This window comes from Dama dama, chromosome 15 (genome assembly GCF_033118175.1).
Source record: "Dama dama isolate Ldn47 chromosome 15, ASM3311817v1, whole genome shotgun sequence".
NCBI lineage: Eukaryota > Metazoa > Chordata > Mammalia > Artiodactyla > Cervidae > Dama > Dama dama.
The window spans coordinates 70568932-70594562 of record NC_083695.1 but is presented as its reverse complement, the minus strand read 5'-3'; the positions used below and the strand labels follow the sequence as shown (position 1 = coordinate 70594562).

Genomic DNA, 25631 nt, shown 5'->3' with positions numbered 1-25631 from the left:
TTACTCTTATAATTTAATAAACTCTAAATCATCTGTTGTTGGTGATAGTGGTAGAGTAAAACGGTGCAAAAATGATGAGGAGGGGACTTTTTGGTCGCTCAGTGGTAAAGAGTCCGCCTGCCAATGCAGGAGACTCAGGTTCAATACCTGATCTAGGAAGATTCCCACATACTGGGAAGCAACTATTAAGCCTGGCAGTCACAACTACTGAAACCCATGTGCCCTAGAGCCCGTACTCTGCGACAAGAGAGTAGCCCCAGGTCACCAACCCTAGAGAAAAGCTCACACAGCAACAAAGACCCAGCACAGTCAAAAAATAAAATAAATAAAATTATTTTTAAAAATGAGGAGGATGCAATATGATGTCTGTGACGGGGGGATCCAAAACCACACACAGGGGGAGGAGGATTTGGGGTCTTCCAGAGAAGTCTTTAAGGGTTTCCTTAATTCCTAAGGAGGGGAACTCAACCCAGCCAGCCCCCAGAGGTATGAAAGATGCCATCATTGATTCAACCTACTCCCTCCTTCTTGAAACGCCCTGTGGGCAATTAGGGGAGAGGAGGCCACAGTGAGGTGCCCCCATGGAACTTAGCAATAAGCTTTCCCTGAACTGTAGTCTTAGAAACTGGTTGGTCATAGATCAGGGCATGCAAAGTTACCCACCAAAACAAAATAGCCCCAGACCTGTTGGGACTTACAGGAGACATGACCGCAGGCATTAACAAATCCAAAGCAAAGACGTGTTCATTGACCACCAAGGTGTCAGGGGAAAGGGGTGTCACCAAGGCAAACCGTGGTGGGGTCCATGGAGCAGTCAGGGAGATGATGTCCTGCCAGACTGGTCCAAGTGTTGGGTCCACCTGGCAGACATTTCTCTTAATGAAGTGGCCTGGGCAGGGTTCAGAGCCCAAGGTCATTCAGTCCTCAGATTGGGTCCCCAGCTCTCTGTTGGATGCCAGGTTCACCCGGCATTTCAGTAGCTTTCTGCAGGGGGAAAATGTGCCAATAGTCAACACAGTCTGTTTCTGTGGGAAGTAGTAAACTGACTTCTGATTTGATTCATGGGTTTTTGTGAACTTGATCAGGTAAGCCAGGAGCCCCCAGCCCTATCAACTCAGGCAAGACACCTTGGAGATGGAAACTTGGGACCAGTTCAAACCAAGAGTACTCGCCTGGGACTGACCCATCTGTGTGGTCAGCAGCCTGCCCTGCCCCACTGCTCACCATCTCCAAACTTCCAATAATAAACAAGAAACAGATCTTCCTTACTAAGGAAGGAAGGTCCTTGGCCACATGACCTACAGCTATGACTTCATTTAATTCACACCATAGCCCTGTGAGGTGGGAATTAGAATGCCGAGTAACATAAAGAAATCCACGTCTGGAAGATCAAGAGATGTATCCAAAGTCAAGATCCAAGAGTCAAGATTTGAACCCAGATCTGACTGACCCCAGAGAAGTGTTTCACAATCCATGGTGTATGGCCCCTTCACACCAGTGTGGCCTGATGTTCTTGTTTTAAGAAGCAGATCCTAGGAACCCACCCCCAGATTTACTGAACCAGGTTAACTGGAGGGGGTGGGGGACAGGAACCTGCAGGTTTTCAAGCTTCCAGGCAATCTGTCGGCCAATTAAGGTCTGAGAACCATGGCGCTACGCCATATCACGACCTCTAAACCCTACCGCCAGGACCTTCCTCGGCCTCTCCAGCCCTCTGCCCTTCCTCAGCTCCCTTCCCATTGTAGCCACAACCTCTCCCCCTAAGTTTAAAGCTCACACATGGCCCTGCCAATCCAATGACTTGCCCAGAATGCCTTGGGGCTCATCTGACATCCCCAAACTCAACCCACCCTCTTCCCCTCCAACCCTCCTCTCCTGCTTGGTGTCCTGTGGGATCACCACCCTTCCAGCCACATGAAAACCCTGGCACCATCTTGGATTCTTCCCTCTCCCTTTACCCCCACACCTCCATTCATGTACCAGTGCTGCCAAGCACATCTCCTAAGTATGTCTCAAATGTGTCCCTTCCTCTCTTTCACCAAAACTGCACTTCAGTTTTTGGCATCTGTCCCCCACCCCCAAACATCTACGCTCCCATCATAACTGGCCTCCCTGCTCCCACTGTATCCCTCTTAAATCCTCCCACCATGGACCAGCTAAAATGAGCTATCCAGAAAATGAATCTAAAACCTTTAATGGCTCCCACCGCCCAGAGACGCCCCCAGCTTGTGTGGACATTGGTCCATCTATCATCTCCCTTCACTTTTAATGCTGAGTTACTGTTTTACTAGGTGATGGCTTGCTCTTGGCAACGAGATGATCTTTTGTAAATGAGTGCCTCACTAACCGCCTAGGAGCAGATGTTCAATGTATCTTTATACACAGCCTTGGATACAAGCACTGGCATTACTGCTAAGAGAGCAGTGACTGGAATGCTCATAGTAAACAACGCAAGGTCTCCCAGCCCTGTTCCCCAGCACCAGGGGCTTCTGGTTAGGATTTCTCAGGCCTGGGATTTCTAACACTTCTCTTTCCTCCTTCAGTCTCAGGAATTTCTACACTGGTTAGTGACAGCTTCCTAAGTCCCAGCTGTGTGTTTTGTGTAAAAAGAATAAGTGAATAAACGAGAAATTATTTTAAAGGATATTAAGTGGGGTGGGGATGTTCCCTCTAGAAAGAATATCTAAACACGCACTTCGTGGTTTTTGAGTAGGGATCTGGGGTCGAGCAAAGGAAGCAGGTCACAGAGTCCCAAGGCTGGCCTGAGTGCGCTGTGCAGTTCGGAGGTCAGCGGCCCCCTCGCTCTGGTTACTGGGCCCTGGGTACAGACATTTTACATATCATCGTTGAGTTCATGTCATTCTTGCAAAGATCCTCACTGCTCCTTATAGAGCCCTGGGTTTTGAAATCTCTGTTCATAATTAGTAGCTCAGTTAATAAGTGTCAGAGTCAAGACTAGAACCCAAGTTCTGCCTCTGAAGCTCATGCTCTTGCAGAGAAATCTTAAAAAGACCACACCTTCTAGGGCAGAGGGGCCCTGCGCACAGGGAGGGACAGTAACCTGCCTAATGAGCTGGCTCCCACAGTCCAACACAGGCAAGGAACGCCCCCCGACCTCTGTTCATCCAAGGCCCACCCTGCAAGATGCACAAAAACAGCTGAGACTCCAGGACAGGTGGGAGCAGCAGAGTCGAGGCCAGCACCCAGATCTCCTGGACCCTCGGCCACCTCTCCCCTTCCTCCCACCAACCACTTCCTTTCTTCCCTGCCCCTGCCTCTTTGCTCACCTGCTTCCCCAGAACGCTGGGGAGAGTCCCAGACCTCAGGCCACTTCCAGGCAGATTCATCAGCCCCCACCCCACCACGCAGACCCACCCCATCAGCTCCTAGACTCAAGGCACCCTGGAGGAGCAGAGACCTGAGAGCTGGGGAACCAGGAGCCCTGCGTTCCAGACCTCCTCTGCTTCGATCTGCCCTGTGACTCTAAGTTGGTACCCTCTCCTATACAAGCCTCAGTTTCTCCCTGTAAAAGGGCAGGAATGGACACTGTGACCCCAAACCTCTCCATCCCTAAAGCACCGAAAGTGGCTAGCATCCTATGGCCAAGTTCTGGGCCCGGTGACCTTTGGCAGGGCCACTCAGGACACACCCTGGGGAAGGGGTGCAGCGGGGCCTCCCCAAAGCCCCACTGCCTCCCAGTAAAAAACAGTGAATTTCATTCCAAATAAGGGAACTGAGAACACAGTTCCCAGCCACGGCCCAGTTCCGGCTGGTTTATGTTAGCTGGACAAGACTAAACAGACCTTCACAGTCTCGGTATTAAGCACTAAAAATGAAAAAAAACGACTGTTTGTCTCTGGATCATGGGGTGAGGGAGAGGTCGGGGCTCCCCTAAGGCCCCCTGACAGGCTTGGCAGACTTGGGGGTGCCGGCCTGCTGGAGGTGGGGGTGTCTGAGGAGGGGCCCTAGGGAGGAGAAGGGTTTCCACAGGCCACGATGCGGGGCAGGCACTGGGGGAACAGCACCGAGGGGCTGGGGTGGAGGGGGAACGAGGCCCTTTGTGTCTGCAGTGGTGGGATCATGGAGAGGGGGGCCGTACGATCGAATACGGAGAAGGGGAGAGAGAAAAGGAAATGCAGAGGAGGACTGATGCAGCCAGCCACCAGAAGACCCTGGGAGGCTCCTCCCTACCCCCACCCCACCTGCCATGACCAGGAGGCCAGGAGGAGGGGTGGGCCTCCACTTCCCGGATAATTTAGCCACCTGCTCCCAGCTGCCCCACCTGCCTCCCACAGTGTGGACACCACAAACCTGAGATAAGAATTTAATTATTTACAAAACAGAGAAGCCTGAGGCCAGGCTGCCTTCCTGTTTTCCCACTGGCTCCCTCCAGATCCACAGGCCTTTTACCTAACTGGGCAGGGCCTGCCCCTCAATCCGTCCAAGTGTTTTGACATTGCAGTCTAACAACCCCGGAGGCTGGCAGGCATCACAGTTTCCATCTTAGAACCAGCACTCAGGGAGTGACAAGTACTGCTCAAGGTCTTTGGTCTATGGACAGCAGAGCTGGTGGTACCCACAGCTTCTGAATCCTCCTTCAACCTGATAGTCAAGGACACTGAACATACCATCTTTGGCCAGCTTGGCTTTATTGTCCAAACACAGGTGGCTCTGTCTGCTCCATCTGCTACCTGCCCACCACCCGAGAGTTAGCTGTCTTTACCCACACTTCCCACCATTCCTCAAAGCAAGTCACTCCTCCTGGAAACCCTCCCAGACCCCACTCAGCCTAACTGCTACCCTCCTCTCCTGTGCTCTGCCTCAGCCGCAGTGATCAGCACCATAAGCTCTATGAGGGCAGGACCATGTCTGTTCCCAGGCGAGCACCAGGCCTTGCACCCAGGAGGCACCCAAAGAACACCTGTGCCATCAGGGAATGAACACACAAACCATCGTTTCCATATTGCTCTCCCCTTCTCTTGCCCCAGGGCCTGGTGTGCAGAAATGTCATTTCAACAAAGAAAAGAAAGTGAGGCTGTAGCAGCCCTGAAGAGCCCATAGAAGAAAAGTTTGAATTCCCGAGAATCAGTCCATCCTTGCATTCATTTCAAAGTATCTTTCGGGGATTCCCTGGTGGCCCAGTGGCTAAATCTCCACACTCCCAATGCAGGGGATCCAGGGTTCAAACCCTGGTCAGGGAACTAGATCCCACATGCTGCAACTAAAAGAACTCGCCTGCTACAACAAAGATTGAAGACCCCATGTGCCACAACTAAGACGCGGTACAGCCAAATAAATACGTGTGCTGTGCTGAGTCATGTCTGACTCTTTGTGACCCCGTGGACTGTATGTGAGCCCATGGACTGTAGCCCGCCAGGCTCCTCTGTCTGTGGGAATTATCTGGGCAAGAATACTAGAGTGGGTTGCCATGCCCTCCTCCAGAGGATCTTCCCAACCCAGGGTCGAACCCAGGTCTCCCACATTGCAGGTGGATTCCTTACTGTCTGGGCCACCAGGGAAGCAAAAGAACACTGGAGTGGGTAGCCTATCCCTTCTCCAGGGGATCCTCCCAACCCAGGTATCTAACTGAGGTCCCCTGCATTGCAGGTGGATTCTTTACCAGCTGAGTTACCAGGGAAGCCCAAATAAATACATAAACATTTTTTAAGATATATATCCATCAAGTGCCCACTGTGTGAGCCGGGCACTGGAGGCAGTGATACGGTGGTGAGCAAGCCAGGCAGTAAAAGAAACTAACGAGTAAACAGGCCCTGATGGCCAGTGTGATCAGTCTTACGAGGGAAACACAGGGCAGCAGTGAGAGCGGGCGCGGAGGCCGTCTGACCTAGCCAGGGTGGTCCGAGAAGGCTTCCTGGTGGAAGTGATGTCTAAGCCAAGACCCAGCAGTTGAGCCTAATGATGGCAACGAGAGCCAGTATTTATTGTGCATTACTAGTATAGCTTTACCTCCAATCGAGAGCTGGGGTGTGGAGAATAAGCGTGTGGCCTCAGGTGGCTCAGGCAGCAAAGGCAAAATCCAATTCCAGAGCATGGGCTTCAACCACCCTGTCTCCTTTTCCTCCCTCCTCACATCTGAGGCGTGATCACTGGCCTAGGTGCCCCCAGATGCCCCAGGGGAACTTCAGAGACCTGCTGGACAGCACCAGAGTTCAATGTGTAGGTTGTGATTCCACAGCCCAGAGGGACCCCCAGACCTCTCGGCCTTTCAGGCCCAGTGAGGCTGGAGGGTCCCTGCAGACCCAGGCAGAGCCATCCCTACATCCCCAGGACAGACCTGGTGGTAGAGAAAACTCTCCCATCTTCTCAGGTTTCCTGAGTTTCCTGGGTCACAAGAAAGGGCTCCTTCCCAAGAGAGAAGTTCTTCTAGAACATTAGAGAAACTGCCCCAAGCTGGAAGCTCCCTGCTGACCCCACCCTGACTGCTCTGCACCATTCAGGGCTGGACCCCTCTTTGAACAAAAAAGAAAAGGACCTCTAAGACCAGAAAGTCCACCTGCAGTGGGGGTGGACGGGGGTGCTAGGAGGTCACCAGCAGTGACTCTCTGCCTCCCAGCTGCCCTGTAAAGCACACGAGAGGGAGTAAGGCCCCTGATCACAGTGACATCATGTCTCCCCCACCAGTCAGTCTGGGTGGGGGCTGGCCCATAGGGAGAGAAGCCGTGGGCCCAGCCCAGCCCTGCCCCTGCCTGCCAGAACCACACTCCAAGCCCCAGGACCCAGATTTAACATATCTCACTCCATGTGTGCTCCCTCTCCCCGGGGGCCCCTCAGCACAAGTTAAGATCTGATTGGCACTAATTGGACCAAGCTGACAGTGCCCAGGGCGGCTTGAGTACTGTCATCATGGATTTGACTCACCAGGCAATGGCTGTCGGTGCCTATGGAGCCCACCATTAGTGTCATTTTGGGAGGATCAAGCAAGCTTGGATGGTGCTTTGTGAGTCAACACCACTGCCTGGCCAAGCTTTCAGCCAGAGACCTCGAGCTTATAAGTGATTTATTCTTGGTCTCATATCCAGGCAAGGGCTAGAATCCAGCTTCCTGATCATCAGTGTATTGGTTCATTCCTCTGCTTATGGTCCCAGAAAGTCTTCCCTGGAAGAAAAAGTGGGTTCTAGTTCTTCCTTTTCTCCCAGAGCACAAGACCTCAGGTCTGATAATCAATCCGCAAGCCTAAGACGGGAACCTCAACCCAATCCTAGAATATGGAGCTCCCAAATGAACTCTTGGCCCCAAGACTCAATGCTCAACTGCAGTCGTGAATCCTGGAGCCTGAAGTGAAAACTCCTCCTAGGGATAAAATCCTCACCCCAGCATGGAACTCAGACTCCCCAAACAGATGCACCAATACCTACCCCAAATCCTGTCTTCAGATATTGCAGCCTCACCCCCCCTCCCCCAAGATAGAACCTTGTACCCTGGGAATCAACCCTTAGCACCAGACAGCAAAGCCCCACCACCTTCAGAACAAGCCCTGAATTTTGGGAAATTCTGTTCTCAAAACCAGTCCAGGCTCTTCTTATATTTTGTTTCCTTGACACTGCCTCAACTTGGGGGCCAGATGAGGGGAACCCAAGCTCCCTAAAACACTTTCCTTCACATTTTGTAGTAGGAGAACCAGAGGACTCTCACGCAATGGAAAGCCCCGTTTCCAGGAAGGCTGCACTCTGATGCAGAAAGCTTCATCCTGGTTACTCACAGCCTCATCCCACCATTTCCTCCATCCTCGTGGTTCCACACCAGGGTCTGGATGTCTAGCTTGTCTCCTCAGCCCCAGAGGATCTGCCAAGCCTGGCTCAGGAGAGCAGAAAGCCCCTGTGCAACTCTCAGGCACTGGCTAGGTTCTTTGCGCCACCAAAAGAGGGGTTTTCCTTATTCATTCTTGGTTTGTTCAGATTTCTTTCATTGTGATTCAGTCTTGTTAAGTTGCATGTTTCTAGGAATTAATTCATTTCTTCTAGGTTATCCAACTTGTTGGTATATAAGTTTTCACAGTAGATGAAAATATAAGAGGAAAGCGCCCTACAATTCTTTGGGTTTATGTGGTATCCATTACAATATCTCCTCTTTCATTAATGATTCTATTTATTTGAGTCTTCTTTCTTTTTTCTTAGTCTAGCTAAAGACTTGTCCATTTTGCTTATCTGTTTAAAAACAAAACAGTTTTGTTGATCTTTTCTACTGTCATTCTAAGTCTTTATTTCATTTAATTCCTTCCTTCTACTAACTTTGGGCTTAATTTTTCTTTTTCTAATTCCCTGAGGTATAAAATTAGGTTATTTATTTGAAATCATTCTTTTTTTTCTTAATGTGAGTATTTATCACTATAAACTTCCCTGTTAGAACTGCTTGTGCTGCATCTCATAACATTCCATTGGTTTGCTATGTTTCCATTTTCACTTGTCTTGAGATTTTTTAAATTTCCCTTTTGACTGTTCAGGAGAATGTTGTTTAACCATATTAGTGAATTTTCTCATTTTCCTCCTATAATTGATTTCTAATTTCATATCATTATGGTCAGAAAATATACTCAATAAAATTCCAATCTTCTTCAATACAGTAAGACTTGTTTTGTGGCTAACCTGGAGAACTGCTAAAGCAATCTTGAGCAAGAAGAACGGAGGCATCACACTTCCTTTCTTTTTCTCTTTGTAAGACAATTTTTCTAAGACAAATTGCAAATTAAACTACAAAGCTATAATTATCAAAACAATATGCTGTTAACATAAAAAACAAACATATAGATCAATGAAACAGGATAGAGGGCATAGAAATAAACCCACACATACATTGTCCACTAATTTTCAACAAAGGTGCCAAGGATATACAATGGGGAAAGGATAGTTTCTTCAATAAAAGGTGCTAAGAAAACTGGATATCCACATGCAAAAAAAATTAAATGGGCCCCCATCTCATAACAGGTACAAAAATCAACTCAAAATGAATTAAAGATCTAAATGTAAGACCTAAAATCATGAAAATCCTGGAAGAAAACATAAGAGTTAAGCTCCTTGACACTGATCTTGGTAACGATTTTGGGGGGTTGACAGTCAAAGCAGAAGCAACAAAAGAAAAAATAAACAAGTGAGACTACCTCAAATTAAAAAGGTTTTGCATGCAAAGTAAAAAAAGTAAAAAAAATGAAAAAGCACTCTATGGAATGGGAGAAAATATTTGCAAGCTATATATCTGATAAGGGGCTAATTTCCAAAAATATACAAGAAACTCTTACAACGCAATAGCAAAAATAATAATAATACTAACTCAATCAAAAAATAGGCAAGGGACCTGAACAGTCATTTTTCCAAAGAAAACATACAAATGGCCAGCAGGTACATGATAATGTGCTCAACATCACTAATCATGAGGGAAATGCAAATCAGAACCACAATGAGGAACAGAATGTGGTAAAGAATCTCCTGCCAATGCAGCAGACGTGAGTTTGATCCCTGATCCAGGAAGATCCACTATGCCATGCAGCAACTAAGCCCGTGGGCCACAACTATTGCGCCTGTGCTCTAGAGCCTGGGAGCCACAACTACTGAAACCCACGCGCCCTAGAACCCATGCTCTACAACAAGAGAGACCACCACAGTGAGAAGCCCACACACCACAACTAGAGAGGAGCCCCCACTCGCCACAATTAGACCACACATCAACAAAGACCCGGCAGAGCCAAAAATAAATAAATAATCTTAAAAACACACAATGAAATAACACCTCACACCTGTTAGAATGTCTATTATTAAAAAGACAGGAGAAAACAAATATTGATGAGGATGTGGAGAAAAGGGAGCCCTTGTACGCTGTTGGTGGTATAAACTGGGTACGGCCATTTTGGAAAACAGTGAAGAGGCTTCTCAAAAAATTAAACGTAGACGACCATATGACCCAGCAGTCCCACTTCTGAGTATATATCCAAAGGAAATGAAATCACTTTCTTGAGGAGATAATTTATGCTTCCAAGGTCATTGCCACATTATCCACGATAGCCAAGATATGGTAACAACCAAAGTATCTATTGATGGATGAATGGATAAAGAAAATATAGTGTACACATATGTATACACAGATATGTCTGTTTTCATGTGTATAAATGGAATATTATTTAGCCCTAAAAAGAAAGGAATCTTGCCATTTAGGGCAACATGGATGAACATGGAGAGCCTAATACTAAGTGAAGTAAGCCACAGAAAAGATAAAGAAAAATAAATACCATATAATATACTCATTGGAAAAGACCCTGATGCTGGGAGGGGTTGGGGGCAGGAGGAGAAGGGGACGACAGAGGATGAGATGGCTGGATGGCATCACCGACTCGATGGACATGAGTTTGAGTAAACTTCAGGAGTTGGTGATGGACAGGGAGGCCTGGTGTGCTGCGATTCACAGGGTGGCAAAGAGTCGGACACGACTGAGTGACTGAACTGAACTGAATATCACTTATATGAGGATCTAAAAAAGGAGGGGTTGAATTAAAAGAAACAGAGAGTATAATAGTGGTTGCCAAGGGCTGGAAGGTAGAGTAAATGGAAATGTTGGTTAAAAATACAAACTTCAGCTACAAGGTAAGTTCTGAGTACCTAAGGTACAGCATGGTGACTATGGTTCCTAATACTTGTATACTTGAAATTTGCTAAGAGTAGATCTTAACAGTCTTACCAAACAACCAAAAAAAAGTAACTATGTGAGAAGATGGATGTGTTAGTTAACTTGATTGCAGGAATGATTTCATAATATATACATATACCTAATCACCACATTGTATACTCTAAGAGTATCACAGTTTTATCTGCCAATTATACTACAACAAAGCAGGGTTGGTTGGGGGGGGGGGGGGGCGCTGCTGTTTCCTGCAAACAAGAGGAGTCAGGGGTCAAGGATAGAATCTGTTGCCTCCATCAGGGACAGGCACCCTATTGGGTCCGAGCTCTGTCTTTGTACCTGGAAGCTAAAGGAGAGTCCGGGGTCTCCAGGCAGGAAGAGGTCCTTGCTGATCCTGCTAGGGTCAGGACGAGGTTCTTCGCAAACTCCAGTCTAACCTGAGAGCCAGGGTCAAGAATGGATATTAACCTAATGTTGATTCTGGACCTATGAAGAGGCCCAGAAAGAGGGTGGAACAGGACTCAGAAGTACAGATTTGGGGGACTTCTCTGGTGGTCCAATGGTTAGGAATCCGCCTTCTAATAGTAGAGGATGCAGGTTCAAACTCTAGTCAAGGAACTAAGACCCCATATGCTTCGGGGCGACTAAGCCCATATGCTGCAATCACCAAGCCTATGCACTCTGAAGTCCGCGTGCCACAATAAAAGATTCCACATGTGAACGACATAGCCAAATAAATAAATATTAAAAAAGTACAGACTTTGATAATCCTGTGACAATCTGCACCTCGGTTTCTCCTGTGAATTCTGGTCATGGGACCCCAATGAGAAATCAGAGGAAGAAGTAGGAGGGAATGGTTTGAGGCTGTTCAAATGCAAGGTTCACAGCCCTGTAAAGTCTCCAAGCTCAGGGCAGAGACAAAGAGCTTTTTTTTCTCCTCTCTTCCCCTTTCCCACCTGCTGCCTCATTTCTCAGCCATTTTTCCGCATTCTCTCTTACTCTATGGCCATCCATCCAGACCTTCGTGCTTTCCCTTCCCTTGACAGTTTAATAATTTAATAAGTACTGAGCCCCAGGGTGAGGGTCTGGGGCTTTGATCTCAATCCTGGGAAAACAAGAGCAGCCTTGGCCTGTCTGGGCTGATTTATGGCCACCTTTTATGGTTTGTGTGTGTATGCTGGGGGAACTGGCCCCCACAGAGGGCGAGGAGCCACCTGAGAAAGCCTGGCCAGGTTGGGACTGAAGGCCCCGGGAGAAGCCAGAAGCACGTCACAGCACAGGTGCCAGGGCCCCACCTCCGCCCACCTGGGAGCCACCTGTGACAGACAGAGGGGACATTAACTATTGATGGTGTCCCAGGGAGTAGGGATGGAGCCAAGAGCTCAGAGCCAGCTCTGCCCGCTCTCTCCTCTTGGCTCTAAGGTCTCAAGGCCTTGGGCGGGACACAGCTTGCAAGGGAAAACTCAAACATCAGCATGCGCACCCCTGACTTCCCAAGATGCCCCCTCCCCATGTATAGCCAAGCTCTTCCAAGCTGAGCCACCTGGATGCCTCACTGATCACTGCCCCAGAGGTCAGAATCCTCCAACACATATCCATACAGGTGGCACCTCTCCAAATATTCAAGTCGACCTTCTAAAGTATCTCCCAAATCAATCTGCTTGCCTGGCTGCTCACAGCCCTGCCCAGGGAGAAGCCACACCTCTCCTCCCCTGGAGGAGCAGGAGCCTCCAGCCTGGCCCTCCTCTGCCCCTCTCTGGCCCTAGAGCCTTCCCAAGGCATCTACGAGATCTTGTCACTCTTCTGTATAGTGTGTGCTCAGCTTCTCAGTCGTGTCTGACTCTTTGTGACCCCACAGACTGTAGCTCCTCTGTCTATGGAATTTTCCAGGCAAGAATACTGGAGCAGGTTGCCATTTCCTACTCCAGGGGATCTTCCCCACCCAGAGATCGAACCTGAGTCTCTTGCGTCTCCTGCATTGGCAGGGGGATTCTTTACTGCTAGTGCCACCTGGGAAGCCCCTCTTCTGTTTAAAGCCCTTTCAATAGCTGCCCTCAGGATGGTACACATCACAGTTGCCACAAGCATTCGTCCCCCTCAGGTGTCCCTCTGTAATTAACTTCTGCCATCCAGAAGAGGTCATCCAGCAAGGTCAGAGCCTTAAGACCTCATTAGCACCTGGTCCATCCAGGTGTCTGACCTTGGACAAGTCACATCCTCTCTCCGGGGCTGAGAACTCTAGACCTGGGCTGAGAAAGGAGCTAAGACATAACGACCTCTAGGGTCTACTTGGGTTCTAATGTTAGAAGTCAGTGGCCACGCCTCTTCCACCAGCCCCATGCACATACCTGACCAGCTTCAGGGAGAATGTATTTGAAGGACATTTGCTGGTAAGATCAGGGTTTAAAAAGGAAAGGAAAGCAAAGCAACCACAGAGAAGAAGGGCTCCAGGCCCCTTCTGCCACTGCTGTCTGAATTGGATGAGCGATTCACAGGCCACGGGCATCTCAAGGGCAGAGACGACATCCAGTGCTCCCCTCCCTATTCTCCACGTCCAGCACCAGGCCCAGCACAGAGGGCGCCAGCACACGAAATGAATCAGCTGGAGCATCCTCACAGTTGCATTCAACTCTGATGAGGGCAAAGTGTCTCCTCTCCTTGCTCTCAAGGGTACCTGGATGCCCCCACCTAGACACACACACAGCCCCATTCCCTGGAGAAGGTCGGCCTTTCAGTAGATGCCAGGCAGAGACCAGGGGCCAGCCAAGGGGAAAGACGAAGATGAAAGCCAGGAGCGTGTGGAAGTGCCACCACCCTCATCGAAGGACAGCACCCTCCCTGGCAATGTTCTCCCTTACCTGCCCCCACCCTAACCTCCGGAGCGGCCAGCATGGCGTGACGGGGCAAGAGAGGCAAAGAAGGCCATCTGGAAAAGCCAGTAGACACACTTCCCTCCCCTCTCCATCATCCCAAGAGGGTTCTCTCTCCTCCTCCTGCCCCGCCCCCACCCAGACAGCCTGTGGGACCAGCAACTTGCTTCCACAGGTAGAGAGGTAAGGGAGCAGCCGTCCAGTGATTTTCTACCAGAAGTTCCATGGCCTGGAGGGCTGGGATGACACCAGCCAGGACTCAGCCCTCCCCAGTGGCTCAGCCGTAAAGAATCCACCTGCAGTGCAGGAGACCCAGGTTCGATCCCTGGGTCGGGACGATTCCCTGGAGGAAGGCATGGCAACCCACTCCAGTGTTTTTGCCTGGAGGATTCCAAGGACAGAGGCTATAGCCCCTAGGGTAGCAAAGAGTGGGACACAACTGAAGTGACTTAGCACACACATACTCAGAGCCAGCTCTGTCCTCAACACACACACATGTGTCAGACCCTTTCCAGGAGCACCCTTCTCTGCACCCACCCTCCCCAACACCCAGCTCAGTATTCTCAACTGGGATGGTACTATCTCCTCTGGATTGCTTTTTTATTTTTTGCCACCCTTCGCAGCTTGTGGGATTTCAGTTCCCTGACCAGGGATTGAACTCAGGCTCTCGGCAGTGAGAGCAGAGAGTCCTAACCAACGAACCACCAGGGAGCTCCCCCACTGGGGTGCTTTTTAAAATATTTGGGGAGTTGTTTTTTTAATGACACAGGTGACCAGTGACATTTAACGGGCAGGGGTCAGGGATGCTAAAAGAATAGTTCCACACCCAACATGGCAGGAGCAGCCCTGCTGCCCCCAGGAACACAACGCCAACCCCTAATCATTTTCAGATCAGTTGCCTGGTCATTTCACTACCCAGACCCCCAAGCCCAGGTCATGTTCCCCCAAGTTCCCAGTCTTCTCTTTCACAGTCCTTATCCAAATATTAGTGTTTGTGTAAGAAACTAAGAGAGGGTGAAGGACAGGGAAGCCTGGCGTGCTGCAGTCCATGGGGTCGCAAAGAGCTGGACACGACCGAGCAACTGAACAACAAAGGTAAGAAACTAAAGAGTGACAGAACAGTTAAAGTAGCGCCCCGGCCTCCAGGGGTAGAGCACAACTCTCCGCCTCTAGTGTGGGCTGCACATATGACATCCTTTCAAAGAGTGCAAGATGGAGGAGAGAAAAGCGCACCTGCAGCTTCACAGTGGAGAAGCCTGATGAGCTCTACCTCAGCCCGTGATCAAGGTCCACGGCCACAGTGATGAGTCATGTACTGCTCATATGATGCAACTAAAATGGGACCTCACTGCTATGGTCTTTCTCTCCAAAACCTATAACCATAGTCTAATCATGAGAATATCAGACAAATCCCAGTGAAAGGACAGTCCACAAAATATCTAACCAACACTCCTCAAAACTGTCAAGGTCATCCAAAACAAGAAACATATGAGAAACTGTCACAACCAAGAGGAGCCTAAGAAAACACAACTGTATATATAATATGTTGAAGCTAAAAATATAATGTGGCATCTTGGATGGGAGCCTGGTACAGAAAAAGAACACGGAGGGAAACTGAAGAAATCAGAGTAAAGTATAGACATCAGTGAAGAACCATTTTCAATATTGGTTCATTAATGTCACAAATGTCCCATACTAATATAAGATGTTAATAATGAAGGAAACTGGACATGGACTATGTGCAAACTCTACTATTTTGCAATAATTCTGTAAATCTAAAACTGTTTTAAATGAAAAGCTGTGGGGTGTTTTTTGTTTTTTTTTTTTTTAGAGTTGTAGGGCTCAAGTCAGAGAGATCTTAGCTAGAATCCCATCTCCACCTCATACCAGCCATGTGAGCTTAGGCAAGTTACTTAACCTTTCTGAGCCTCAGTTTATGCATCTATGTGCTGTGCTTAGTCGCTCAGTTGTGTTAGACTCTTTGCAAGTCCGTGGACTGTAGCCTGCCAGGCTCCTCTGTCCTTGAGGATTCTCCAGGCAAGAATACTAGAGTGGGTTGCCATGCCCTCCTCCAGGGGATCTTCCCAACCCAGGGATCGAACCCAGGTCTCCCGCACTGCAGGGGGATTCTTTATTGTCTGAGCCACCAGGGAATCCCATCTACGCATCTATAAATGGGGATAATAATCAGACTTACTTCATATGGCTGTTTTAAACGTTAAAGGGGATAATAGGTGTAAACATCTTAGCAGAGTCTCTGGCACATAACATGTGAGTAATTGCTATCATAGTCTGATTCATTTGTTCATTTGCCGTTCTTGTTCTGAGCTAACTCCCAGACTGGAAGGGGAGCTCCATGGCAGCGAGCCCTCATCTTCTTGTGTTCTACCATATCCTCAAGCCTAGGAGAACAGCTGCCTCATCACTGATGCTTAGTCTGTGTTTCTTAAACAACAGAATGAGCCCTTCCCATCAGAGTATCCTTGGAACCCCAACTCTCACCCTGGGAGAACTTCAGTTCCGGAAGCCCAGCGCAGAGCCCTGCCTACCCCCAGACCCGCAGCTAGAGAGGAGAGAAAGCCAAAGCCTCCCACCTGCCTTCCGGTGACTCTTCCTCTTCTCCGAGCCCGGCTTCTCTCTCCACCCTGCCCCACAGACATCAGCACCTGCTCATTTCCTAAAGCAGCAGGATCCGCGTAATGACCTCTGATAAACATCTTTTAATAAACCCTGTAGCTGGCTCTGTCATCCAGAAGCTATATTCTCCTCACTTCCTGCCCTCACCACCATCTCCTCCCACTTCCTGGGCTGGCCCATTAGTGCCTCTGGTCTCACCAGGGAGACCTTCAGGCCCCCAGGGCTCTGAACTCTGGCTTGCTGGGGAATGGCCAACAGGCTGCCATACGCCAGACCCTCCCCACTGGCCTGGAGTCTCAGCGGCCTGGCCCAGCTCTGCCTGTGCCACCCAGCCTGACCACTGGCCAGTCCACTTCCCTCCAGCCCTGCAGGCAGTTTTCCCAGGCGTTACCAAGGAGATCACTCGCATCCTGCCCAGGGTTGCCAAAGCAACCAGCTCACTGAGGAGCAGCCCCCCGGCTTCCAGCCCCTGGGTGTGCAGGACCAGGAGCGAGAGAGTCACAGACCAACAGGAAATGGGCCTAGGCAGCTGGTGCACCCAGGTGGAAGCAGCCCTAGCATGCCCTGGGCAGTGCCCCGCTCCTGTCCTCCTTCCTCCCGCCTCTTCCTCCTCTGTTATTGCCCTGGTAGTGCCCAGACCACCACCACCTTTGGCTCTGATTTACAGCCAAAGCCTGGACCTCAGTGTACACATCTTAGAACTAGACGCTTGTCATCCCAGAGGCTCAGGGAGAAGAAAGTCCCAATATGCAGAAATTCCCCTCAAGGCTAATTTTCTCCCTCATGGACTTTGGTGTTCTAGATAAAAATCCCAATTCTGCCATTTCCTATTCTGGACAGCACTCTTAGAAAACATGAGTCTCAGTTTTCTCGCTTATAAAATAGGAATAATAATACCTACTTTCCACTTACTGAATTAACATACAAGAATGCACCCAGCATAGTGCCAAGCATCAGGGCTCACACTTCTTAAAAATCCTTTTTTTCTTCTGATGAATAAGAGCCCTCCTGGCCATAGCCATTGGTGAGAAATGCTTCCAGATTCACCCATGGGAAGCCTAGATGAGGCCGTCAGCTTGGCTGTCCCACCCAGCCCTTTCCGCTTGGCCTAGGACAGAAGCCCTTTAGCTCCATTAACCTCCCAGCAGCTCAAGATGCTTCATTTGCTCCTCCCCTCTTCTCTGCTAACGCTGCAGTTTAAAGGAAATCATGACATTCATCTACTCAAAAGCCACCCATAGCTCCTACTGCCGACAGGATCAACCCAAACTCATTCTGGCCTCCGAGACCCTGTAAGATCTGGCCTCAGTCTATCTTCAAAGATTGACCTATTCATCTCCCCAGTGTGGGTCTCACATCCCAGATGGGAAGGACTGCTCATTGTCTCTGCCAGCACCTTGTATTTTCCTGCTTCTGTGCCTTTGCCTCCATGCCCTCACCAAGATGCCCGTGAATGTCCATTCCAAATCACCATCCAACTTCCGGCTCCACTCCTCTGGGAAGCCTGATTTCACCAACTCCAAGAATATCAGAATGGGTCTGTTCTGAGGCCCCACAGCCTTGACAGTTCTCAGACTCTGAGGTATATCAGAATGACCTAGGGCTCCTGTTAAATATGCAGGTTTGGGGGCTCTATCACCAAGGTATTCTGAGATAGTTGGTCTGGCCTGGGGGCTGGGAACCTGCATTTAAGACATGTTTTCAGCTGATGCTGATGCAGGCGGGAGAAAAACCTCACTTTGAGAAACACTGGCCCAAAGGAACAGAAAGTTCCCTTCAAAGTGTCCAATGACTGGCTGATGGGTCTACAAGGCTAAAATCTCTGCAGAGGAGGTGGAAGGGGTGGGGTCGGGGGCTGGAAAGGAGCATCAAGAACCCCATGGTACTCTCTTTCCCTCTTCTGGGGCCCTGTCCAGAGGCCGGAAGACTGCTCTCCAGTTTCTCTAATACAATGGAGACAGGGCCCACCAAGAGTGAATTCTACGGTGGCAAAATGTATAGTGGTCGCAAGAGTGAACTCTAAAGTCAGAAAGACGTGGGTTTGAATCCCAGCTCCATCAGTTACAAACTGTGCGGTCTGGGATTAGCTATTTAACTTCTCTGAGCTTCTCTTGGGAAAGAGATGGGGACATCTATAAAATGGTGACAATGATAGCTCCCCACTCAGGAGCTAGGAAGCACTAGGAGCAAGGAAGTACATGGAATCTACATGGAAGCAGTAGGCACGCAGTAACCACCCAACACATGGTGGCTCTTACAAATGTTACTGTTATGGTTAACAATACAGGATTCAAAGGTCAGACTAAATCAAAATCCAACAGGATGTGCAGGACAGATGCTCCAGGTTCAACATGGGGGCTGTCTCAACTCAGCTCTCTGAAGTCTTGGCGTAGCAGAGGAGGCCACCAGCTCCCACCCCTTCACCATGCCAAATCTGTCTGCTGCAAGGCTCGGGGGCAGACAGATGAGCTAACCTAACCTGCAAGTGTCATGACAGCCAAGTGAGGAGCCCAGACAAGGGCTGTGGGAATATCTGTGGGTTGGCCAAAGAATGGAGGCCTTGAATTTCTGATTATGGCAGTCTGGGTCATGACCCTGAATACTATTGATAGGAGAGGGGCAAGATGAAAGGAATACTTTTAGGAGGATCCCTCTGGCAGCATCAAAGGAGGAATGAGAGGCAGAGGGCTCAGCTACTGCAATACCTGGGCTGGGGACCCAGAGGGGGGAAGTACCAGCAAGACTGTGAAGGCTGAAAAATGGCTAGGACCTTGTCCTAGGCAAATGCACCCCCCAACCCCACCCCAGAGCAGTGAGGAGGTTGAGAGTCTGACAGACAAGTTCCTATAGCTCACTCTGGTCCACCTCAAAGAGTCAAAGCTCCTTGGGCCAACCTTAGATGCTCCTCCCTCTGCCTGCCGGGAGCCTCGGCCACCACAGAAAAGAGATTCTGAAGACAACAGGTGTCTGGTGGGTGCAACTCCCAGCCAAAGCCGGAGGGGGATGATCCCCCTGCATCTGTCACAACCAGTGACTTTGTCAAATGTCCAATTCAAAAGCATCAGCTTTGAAAAGATGGAAGGCTCACTCCATGGTACAGACCCAAAAAAACCAAAAACAGGTGTTCAAACAAAAACTTAAACACAAATCTTCACAGCACAAAATTCACAATAACCAAAAGGTGGAACAATCTAAATGGCCATCAGCTGGGAAGTGCGTAAACAATATGCGGCAAATCTACACAATGGAATGTTATTCAGCCACAAAAAGGGAAGAAGGTACACGTTACGACATGGATGAACCTTGAAAACATTATGCTAAGTGAAAGGAGCCAGACACAAAAGGACAAATGTACTATGAGTGCATCTAAGGGAAATGTCCAGTGTGGGCAAATGCATAAAGACAGAAAGGAGACTAGTGGGTGCTGGGGATTCAGAGGAGGGAGTGATGAGGGGTGACTGCTTCACGGGCACAGGCTTCCCTTCTGGGGTGATGAAAATGTTCTGGAACTATATAGAGGGGTGGCTGTACAATAGTGTGAATGTACTAAATGCCACTTAATTTAAAATGTTAAAATGGTGAATTTTATGTTATGGGAATTTTACCACAATTTAAAAAAAATGACAGGAGGTGGCCTTTCCAATCCCCATCTATGGGTGACCACTGCGGACTGAGTTGGCGGAAAGCCTCCCTGAAGGCTTTCCTAGTTACCTTTCCCCCAGTACCAAGCACCAAGTAGGCAGGCACTCAGAAAGAGATAGGGAAGGATGAAGATCTCTGTTCTCTATATCTGCCTCCATGAAGCATGAACCCCCTACTCCAGTCACCCTGGGCCCATCACTGAGAATATCTACACACATTTACTCATCCTGCCCCAAGCCTTTGCTGCATGCCCCTTGCCCTACCCTCCTGTCCATATCTAGGACTCCCACTGCACCCCTTGCCATCTATCCAATTTCTACAGTTCCTTCCATGTCCAACTCAAATTCTTCCCTGATTCCCCATTTCTGACCTCTGCCCATGCATATCTGGGATTTCAACAATCCAAACAAGTATTTGATGCCACCCCTTCCCTCAGCCCCACCTTATCAAGTAGATCTTCACTCTGTGAATGTCCAGAGATGTCACAAGCCCTCACCCCTGACCCAGGCACATAACCAGCTCTTCATAACTGTCTGTTGGTCCTTATCCTGGATCTATACCTTGGACCTCTCCCCTGGACACTCCTAGACCAACACTGTTCAGACCCCAGTGTGAATCACCAGCAGTGGAGTGAGGTCAGGGTATCTTCAAGAAGAAGACCAAAGTCTACCACTGACAGGTGATGGAAGAGCTTCATTTCATATCAGCCTGACAGCCAGACCAACCTTAGATCTCTAATGAGTCCCAGAATCCCTATTATTCCAGGTTATTTCCAGTTGTTTTAATTAAAATGGTGAGAAATCAATAGATGGCAATTATGGAAGGAGAAAAAACAATCGAGAGATCCCTGCCCCCAGTAAATTTCTGAATGGACACTGATAAGAAGCAGAGTTGAAATTCTGGGTGAGTACAAAGCAGAATTTGGGGTGGACAGTCTTAGAATCACAGCCAGTATCAAGGTCATACCAATAAAATGGGGGTGGCATTCTGGATGACCGTTGATGTATCAGAGAAGACCCCTAGGTAAATGCTTATATAGTTAGAAAGGAACTTGGAGTGAACATTAAAACAATCACAGAATAAAATTGATGGTTCTCTTAGGATGGGGAAAAGTCAGGCTGAGAAGCCGAATCAGGAGACCCTAGACGAAGGACGGAAGGAACCCACAGTCAGCCTTCATGGCATGTTCTAATCCTTCATCTCAGGCTCAGAAGGCGCAAAACCAAAATTCTCACGGCCCCTCCTGTAGGTGTGTGGTTAGGGACAGGGGAGAATGGATCCTGGAAAACCAAGCCAGAAGGGAAATGGACAGGCGAGGGAGACTGCTGGGGTGGGGAGAATTTCTCCCCCATTTACTCCCACTGAATAAGAACTGATCCCTATAAATCAGGGAGGCAGCACAATGTGATTTTTTCAGGCCAGACAGGTGGGGAGTCAGGCAGAGGAGGAGGCTAGGGTGGGAGCAGGGATACAGGAGGGTCTCAGATCCTCTCCTGCCCACTCCCTCCCTTGTCAAAGACTCCAGTCCCAGAGACTTCACATCCCTACAACCCCAAACTGTAGGTTAAAAGGGGTGCAATTATGGACGCCTTCTCTGGGCTTCCCTAGGGTCATGGATAGAACACAGCCTTCTCAGGGTAATTGATGTGCATCCCAGCACCAAGTCAGCTCACTGACCCCCAGCTAACTCCTGCCATTGAAGGACTCAGCCTGAATTTGCCACCTTCTCTTGACTGACCCACTGAATAAATGGGCAAATCATTCTCCCTTCCCCTCATTTCTCTCCCTTGTAAGAGACAACATTGAACTGGATGACAAACACAGGTTCCACCATCATTAGGAATCTGTTTTCAATGCTCAACAAGTCATCATACATGCAATACTTACAGCTTATTTCTGATGATTAAAAATAACACTTGCCCGCAATACTTACAGCTTATTTCTGATTATTAAAATCAATATTTGCTTATTGTAGAAACTTTAGAAAAGAGCAGAATATTAAAAAGAAAAGAAAAACTCTAATATGATCTCATTACCCAGAGGAAACCATGGTTAACCTTTTGGAAACTTTCTTTCCAAGGTTCCTTGATTTCCGTGCGGGAGGGGCATCCATAACATTTTAACAAAATTGGGCTCTACTATTTATACAGCTTTGCCACTGCTTCTTACAACTGTCATCATGCTGCTGTGAGCGTTTTCCCAAGTGATCAAATGCTCTTCAAAAATACTATTTTAAAGGTTGCATAATACTCCACCACCGGGTCGCAAAGAGTCGGACACGACTGAGCGACTGAACTGAACTGAATTGAATACTCCACCAAGAGGATTCACCATGATTACAAGGCATTTAGATTGTTTTCTAGTGCAAACAAACTGTCATAGCATCCTAGGCTCATGTACAAGTATTTGCCTTCATCTCCATTTCTTCAGGATCGATTCTGCAGGCAGAATCACAAGGCCAATGAAAATGATATTTTAAAAGGGTTTGACATGTTCCTCCATATTAATTTTCAGAAAGACACAACAAACCCATTGATGTGCCCAAGGTGAGTGAGAGGTGGTTTTCAAAGTGTCGGAGTTAGGATGCAGGATGGTGGTCCTGTCTCTTCTCTCCCCCAGTTCTGAAGGTTGACTGTCCAGCAAAAGAGAGGATAGCATTCTACGACAGAAGATACAAGTCTATAGTCTAGCTCTGCCCCTCTGGCTTTGGGATCCTGAAACAAGCATTGGTTCTCCTCAACTGTGAAATGGGTATGACAAGCTCTGAGCACTATGCAGAGCAGTTCCCTTGCTCATTTGAAAAGGTATTTGTCAAAGTTCTTTGTAAACTTGCCCAAGAGCTTCCCTTTCTGAGTCTTAGTCATCCGAATGCCCAGTCAGTGCTGGCTGGTTTTCAGGATGATAGAAAAGGAGCTTTCTGAAGGGAATCAGCAGGCTCTGAGGGCCTGGGAAGGCCCAGGTGAGTCTTCAAAAGGTCAGAGACAGCACTGAAGAGGTAAAGCTAAGAACAGGGCCTGGCACCTCCCTGAGGGTGCTGAGTAGGTCAGTGGATTTAAGAGGGCAAAGGCCTTGAGATCTGTCTCAAGGCTCTCAGCTCATCCTTTCTAGAGTTCTGACTGGAAATCTAGCCTTTGGGGAACCAGAAACCAAGCTGATTCAGTGGACACAAAAAGTCAGTAGCTTCAGAGGACTCCAGAGGCCACCAGCTCTGGTCCCTTCTTCCAGGCTGTTATTATTCAGCCCTGTATTTTTAAGACCCTCCAATCGGAAAGGCAACTAGTGCTTCCAGCCATCACCTCTCCAGCCATGGGCAGATGAAAAAGGAGACCGCGGTACTTCTCTTGGGAAGCACAGCTGACCGGCCTGAGCATCCTGCCACACTTCCCCATCCACCGGGCAAATGCCCTTCCTCACCCGGCGCGCTCGCCTTGCACCGTGGCCTGAGGGGACTCCAGTGACGTTTCTGGTGTAGCTGGGAGAACTGCGTAGACCCCACGGGACGCCATCCTTCCTGATTTTCGCCATCATCACCCGCAGCCCCCCACCTCCAGCGCACCCCCAATGGCCAGAGGTGCATCTCCCGCCTCCAAAGACGCACAACAGGTGGCACCTGTCCGGCCTCCCCAACCACACCTCTCCACCTCTCCCTGCCCCTCCACCTGCACCCCAGTCCGCCAGCTGAGCCTGGCCCGGCGGAGCCTTACCTTTGAGGTTTTGGGGGTGGGCCCGCGGCGCCCGGCTCGGGTTTCCTCGGGGCAGAGAGGGGATACTGGAGAAGTTGTTACCCATGGCATCCGGCCCCAGTGGGGTTCGGCACTCGCAGGGAGCAGGCGAGGCTGGGCAGGAGCGGAGGTACGGTGTGCAAGTGTGTGCGCGCGTCGGCGCGCGCGCCGCCGGGGGAGGGCCCTGGTGGGGCTGCGGCGGGGGGCGGGCGGGCCGCTCCTCTCCTGCCCTGTGCCTGGGCTCCGCGGTCCTAGGCGGGGGGCCTGCCCGCCGCGGGGGGTCCTCGCGCGAGCCGGCTACCTGCCTGCCATTTTTCGCGGCGGGCGCGCCCCTGGGCCGGGGCCGGCGGCGCCCGGGGCTCCCGTCTTCCTCCCGCTGGCGCTCGGGTTCCGGCTGGTGGCTCCGGCACGCTTCCCCGGGGCCATAGAGTCAGGGCTCTCTTCTCGGGCGCTCAGCGCCTCGGCCTGCCCGGAGGCTCGGCGGCTCGGCGGCCGGCTGGGTCCCCGCCCGCGGGGACGACCGAGGCGGCGACGTGCGTGGTGCCCTCCCGCCGGCGGCTCGACATGGAGCGGGGCTCCGAGGAGCGCGGGGTGTGCTGGGCGCTCTCGCGGTGGCGGGTCTCCCCCCGCCCCCGACGCCGCGCTCCCGCCCCCGCCGGGTCCCCGCGCGACCGCCGCCCCCGCCCCCAGCCGTCGCCAGGATTCCCTCGCTCCGGTTGTTATGGTGACAGCTGCGCCGGTGAATGAGCGTCTTAGCGACACGCGCGCGCCCGCTCAGCCAGATGTGGCGCTGGGCGTGCGACGTTCCCGGCCGCCACTAGCCCTTCCTGGCCTGGCGGGGGAGCAGAGAGGGGTCAAATATCAGACAGAGATTGGGTTGGGTTTATTCCCCTCATCAACAGTGGCGCTCGGTCTTGAAAACAAGAGAAACCATACAGTAAGAACGGCGAGTTCCCTGGATACCAGGCCCAGGACGAAGTAACTCTCATTTCCGATTTCTCTAGTAGCAGGTACAGTGCCTGGCATACAATAAAAGCTCCAGAAAAAGAAAAAAAAAAAAAATATATATATATATATATATATATATTTAAGTGGATGGATGACTGAATAAATGAAGTGAGATCAAGAATCCCACTTCTTTCCCATCTTGCAAGATGGCGGTTGAAAATGCTGAGAAGCCAGATACTAAGGAGAAAAAACCTGAAACCAAGAAGGCTGATGCTGGCGACAAGGCTAAAAAGGTGAAGAAGGTTAAGAAGGGGAAGCTCCACTGCAGCTGAAACCCTGTCCTGGTCAGAGGAATTGGCAGATATTCCGATCAGCTATGTACTCCAGGAAGGCCTTGTACAAGAGACAGTATTCAGCAGCTAAATCAAAGGTCAAAAAAAATAGAAGGTTCGGGTTCTTGCTACTGTCACAAAACCAGTTGGTGGTGACAAGAATGGTGATACCTGAGTGGTCAAACTTCACAAAATGCCTAGGTATTACCCTACTGAAGACGTGCCTCAGAAGCTGTTGAGTCAGGGCAGAAAACCCTTCAGTAAGCATGTGGGAAAGCTGCGTGCCAGCGGCGTCACTCCCGGGACTATTCTGATCATGCTCACAGGGCACCACAGAGGAAAGAGGGTCATTTTCCTGAAGTATCTGGGCAGTGGCTTGTTACCTGTGACTGGGCCTCTGTCCCTCAATTGAGTTCCTCTGTGTAGAACACACCAGAAATTTGTCATTGCCACCTCCACCAAAATCGACATCAGTGGTGTGAAAATCCCAGAACATCTCACTGACGCTTACTTCAAGAAGAAGCTGTATAAACCCAGACACCAGGAGGATGAGATCTTCGACACAGAGAGAAATAGGAGATCACAGAGCAGCGCAAGGTTGATCAGAGAGCTGTGGACTCAGAAATTCTGCAAAGAATCAAAGCTGTCCCTCAGCTCCAGGGCTACCTGTGCTCTGTGTTTGCTCTCACAAATGGAATTTATCCCCACAAAGTAGTGTTCTGAACTTCTTACAAAGATCCTAATTAAATAACTTGTCCATTTCAAAAAAAAAAAAGAAAGAATCCCACCCAGCACCTGACCCTTTTGTTTTCAGTCAGCTCCAAGGGGCACTGAGACAAAGGCTCAGAACAAGA

At 49.7% G+C, this 25631-nt stretch overlaps 1 protein-coding gene and 1 pseudogene across 2 annotated transcripts in view; one reads left to right on the top strand and one right to left on the bottom strand.

The window, feature by feature from the left end:
* NEURL1 (neuralized E3 ubiquitin protein ligase 1) overlaps positions 1 to 23645 on the bottom strand; it is a 73273-nt gene extending 49628 nt beyond the window's left edge. Inside the window, exon 1 of one of the 2 annotated variants that reach the window (XM_061162538.1) lies at positions 23480 to 23645. In XM_061162538.1, coding sequence (XP_061018521.1) covers positions 23480 to 23564 — 85 coding nt within the window. In that variant the 5' untranslated portion in view covers positions 23565 to 23645. Of the gene's footprint in view, positions 1 to 16090; positions 16221 to 23479 lie in introns of those variants that run through there. The other variant, XM_061162540.1, reaches the window with a different exon arrangement.
* A 1028-nt stretch (positions 23646 to 24673) lies between these two features.
* On the top strand, positions 24674 to 25631 carry LOC133070752 (large ribosomal subunit protein eL6-like; annotated as a pseudogene).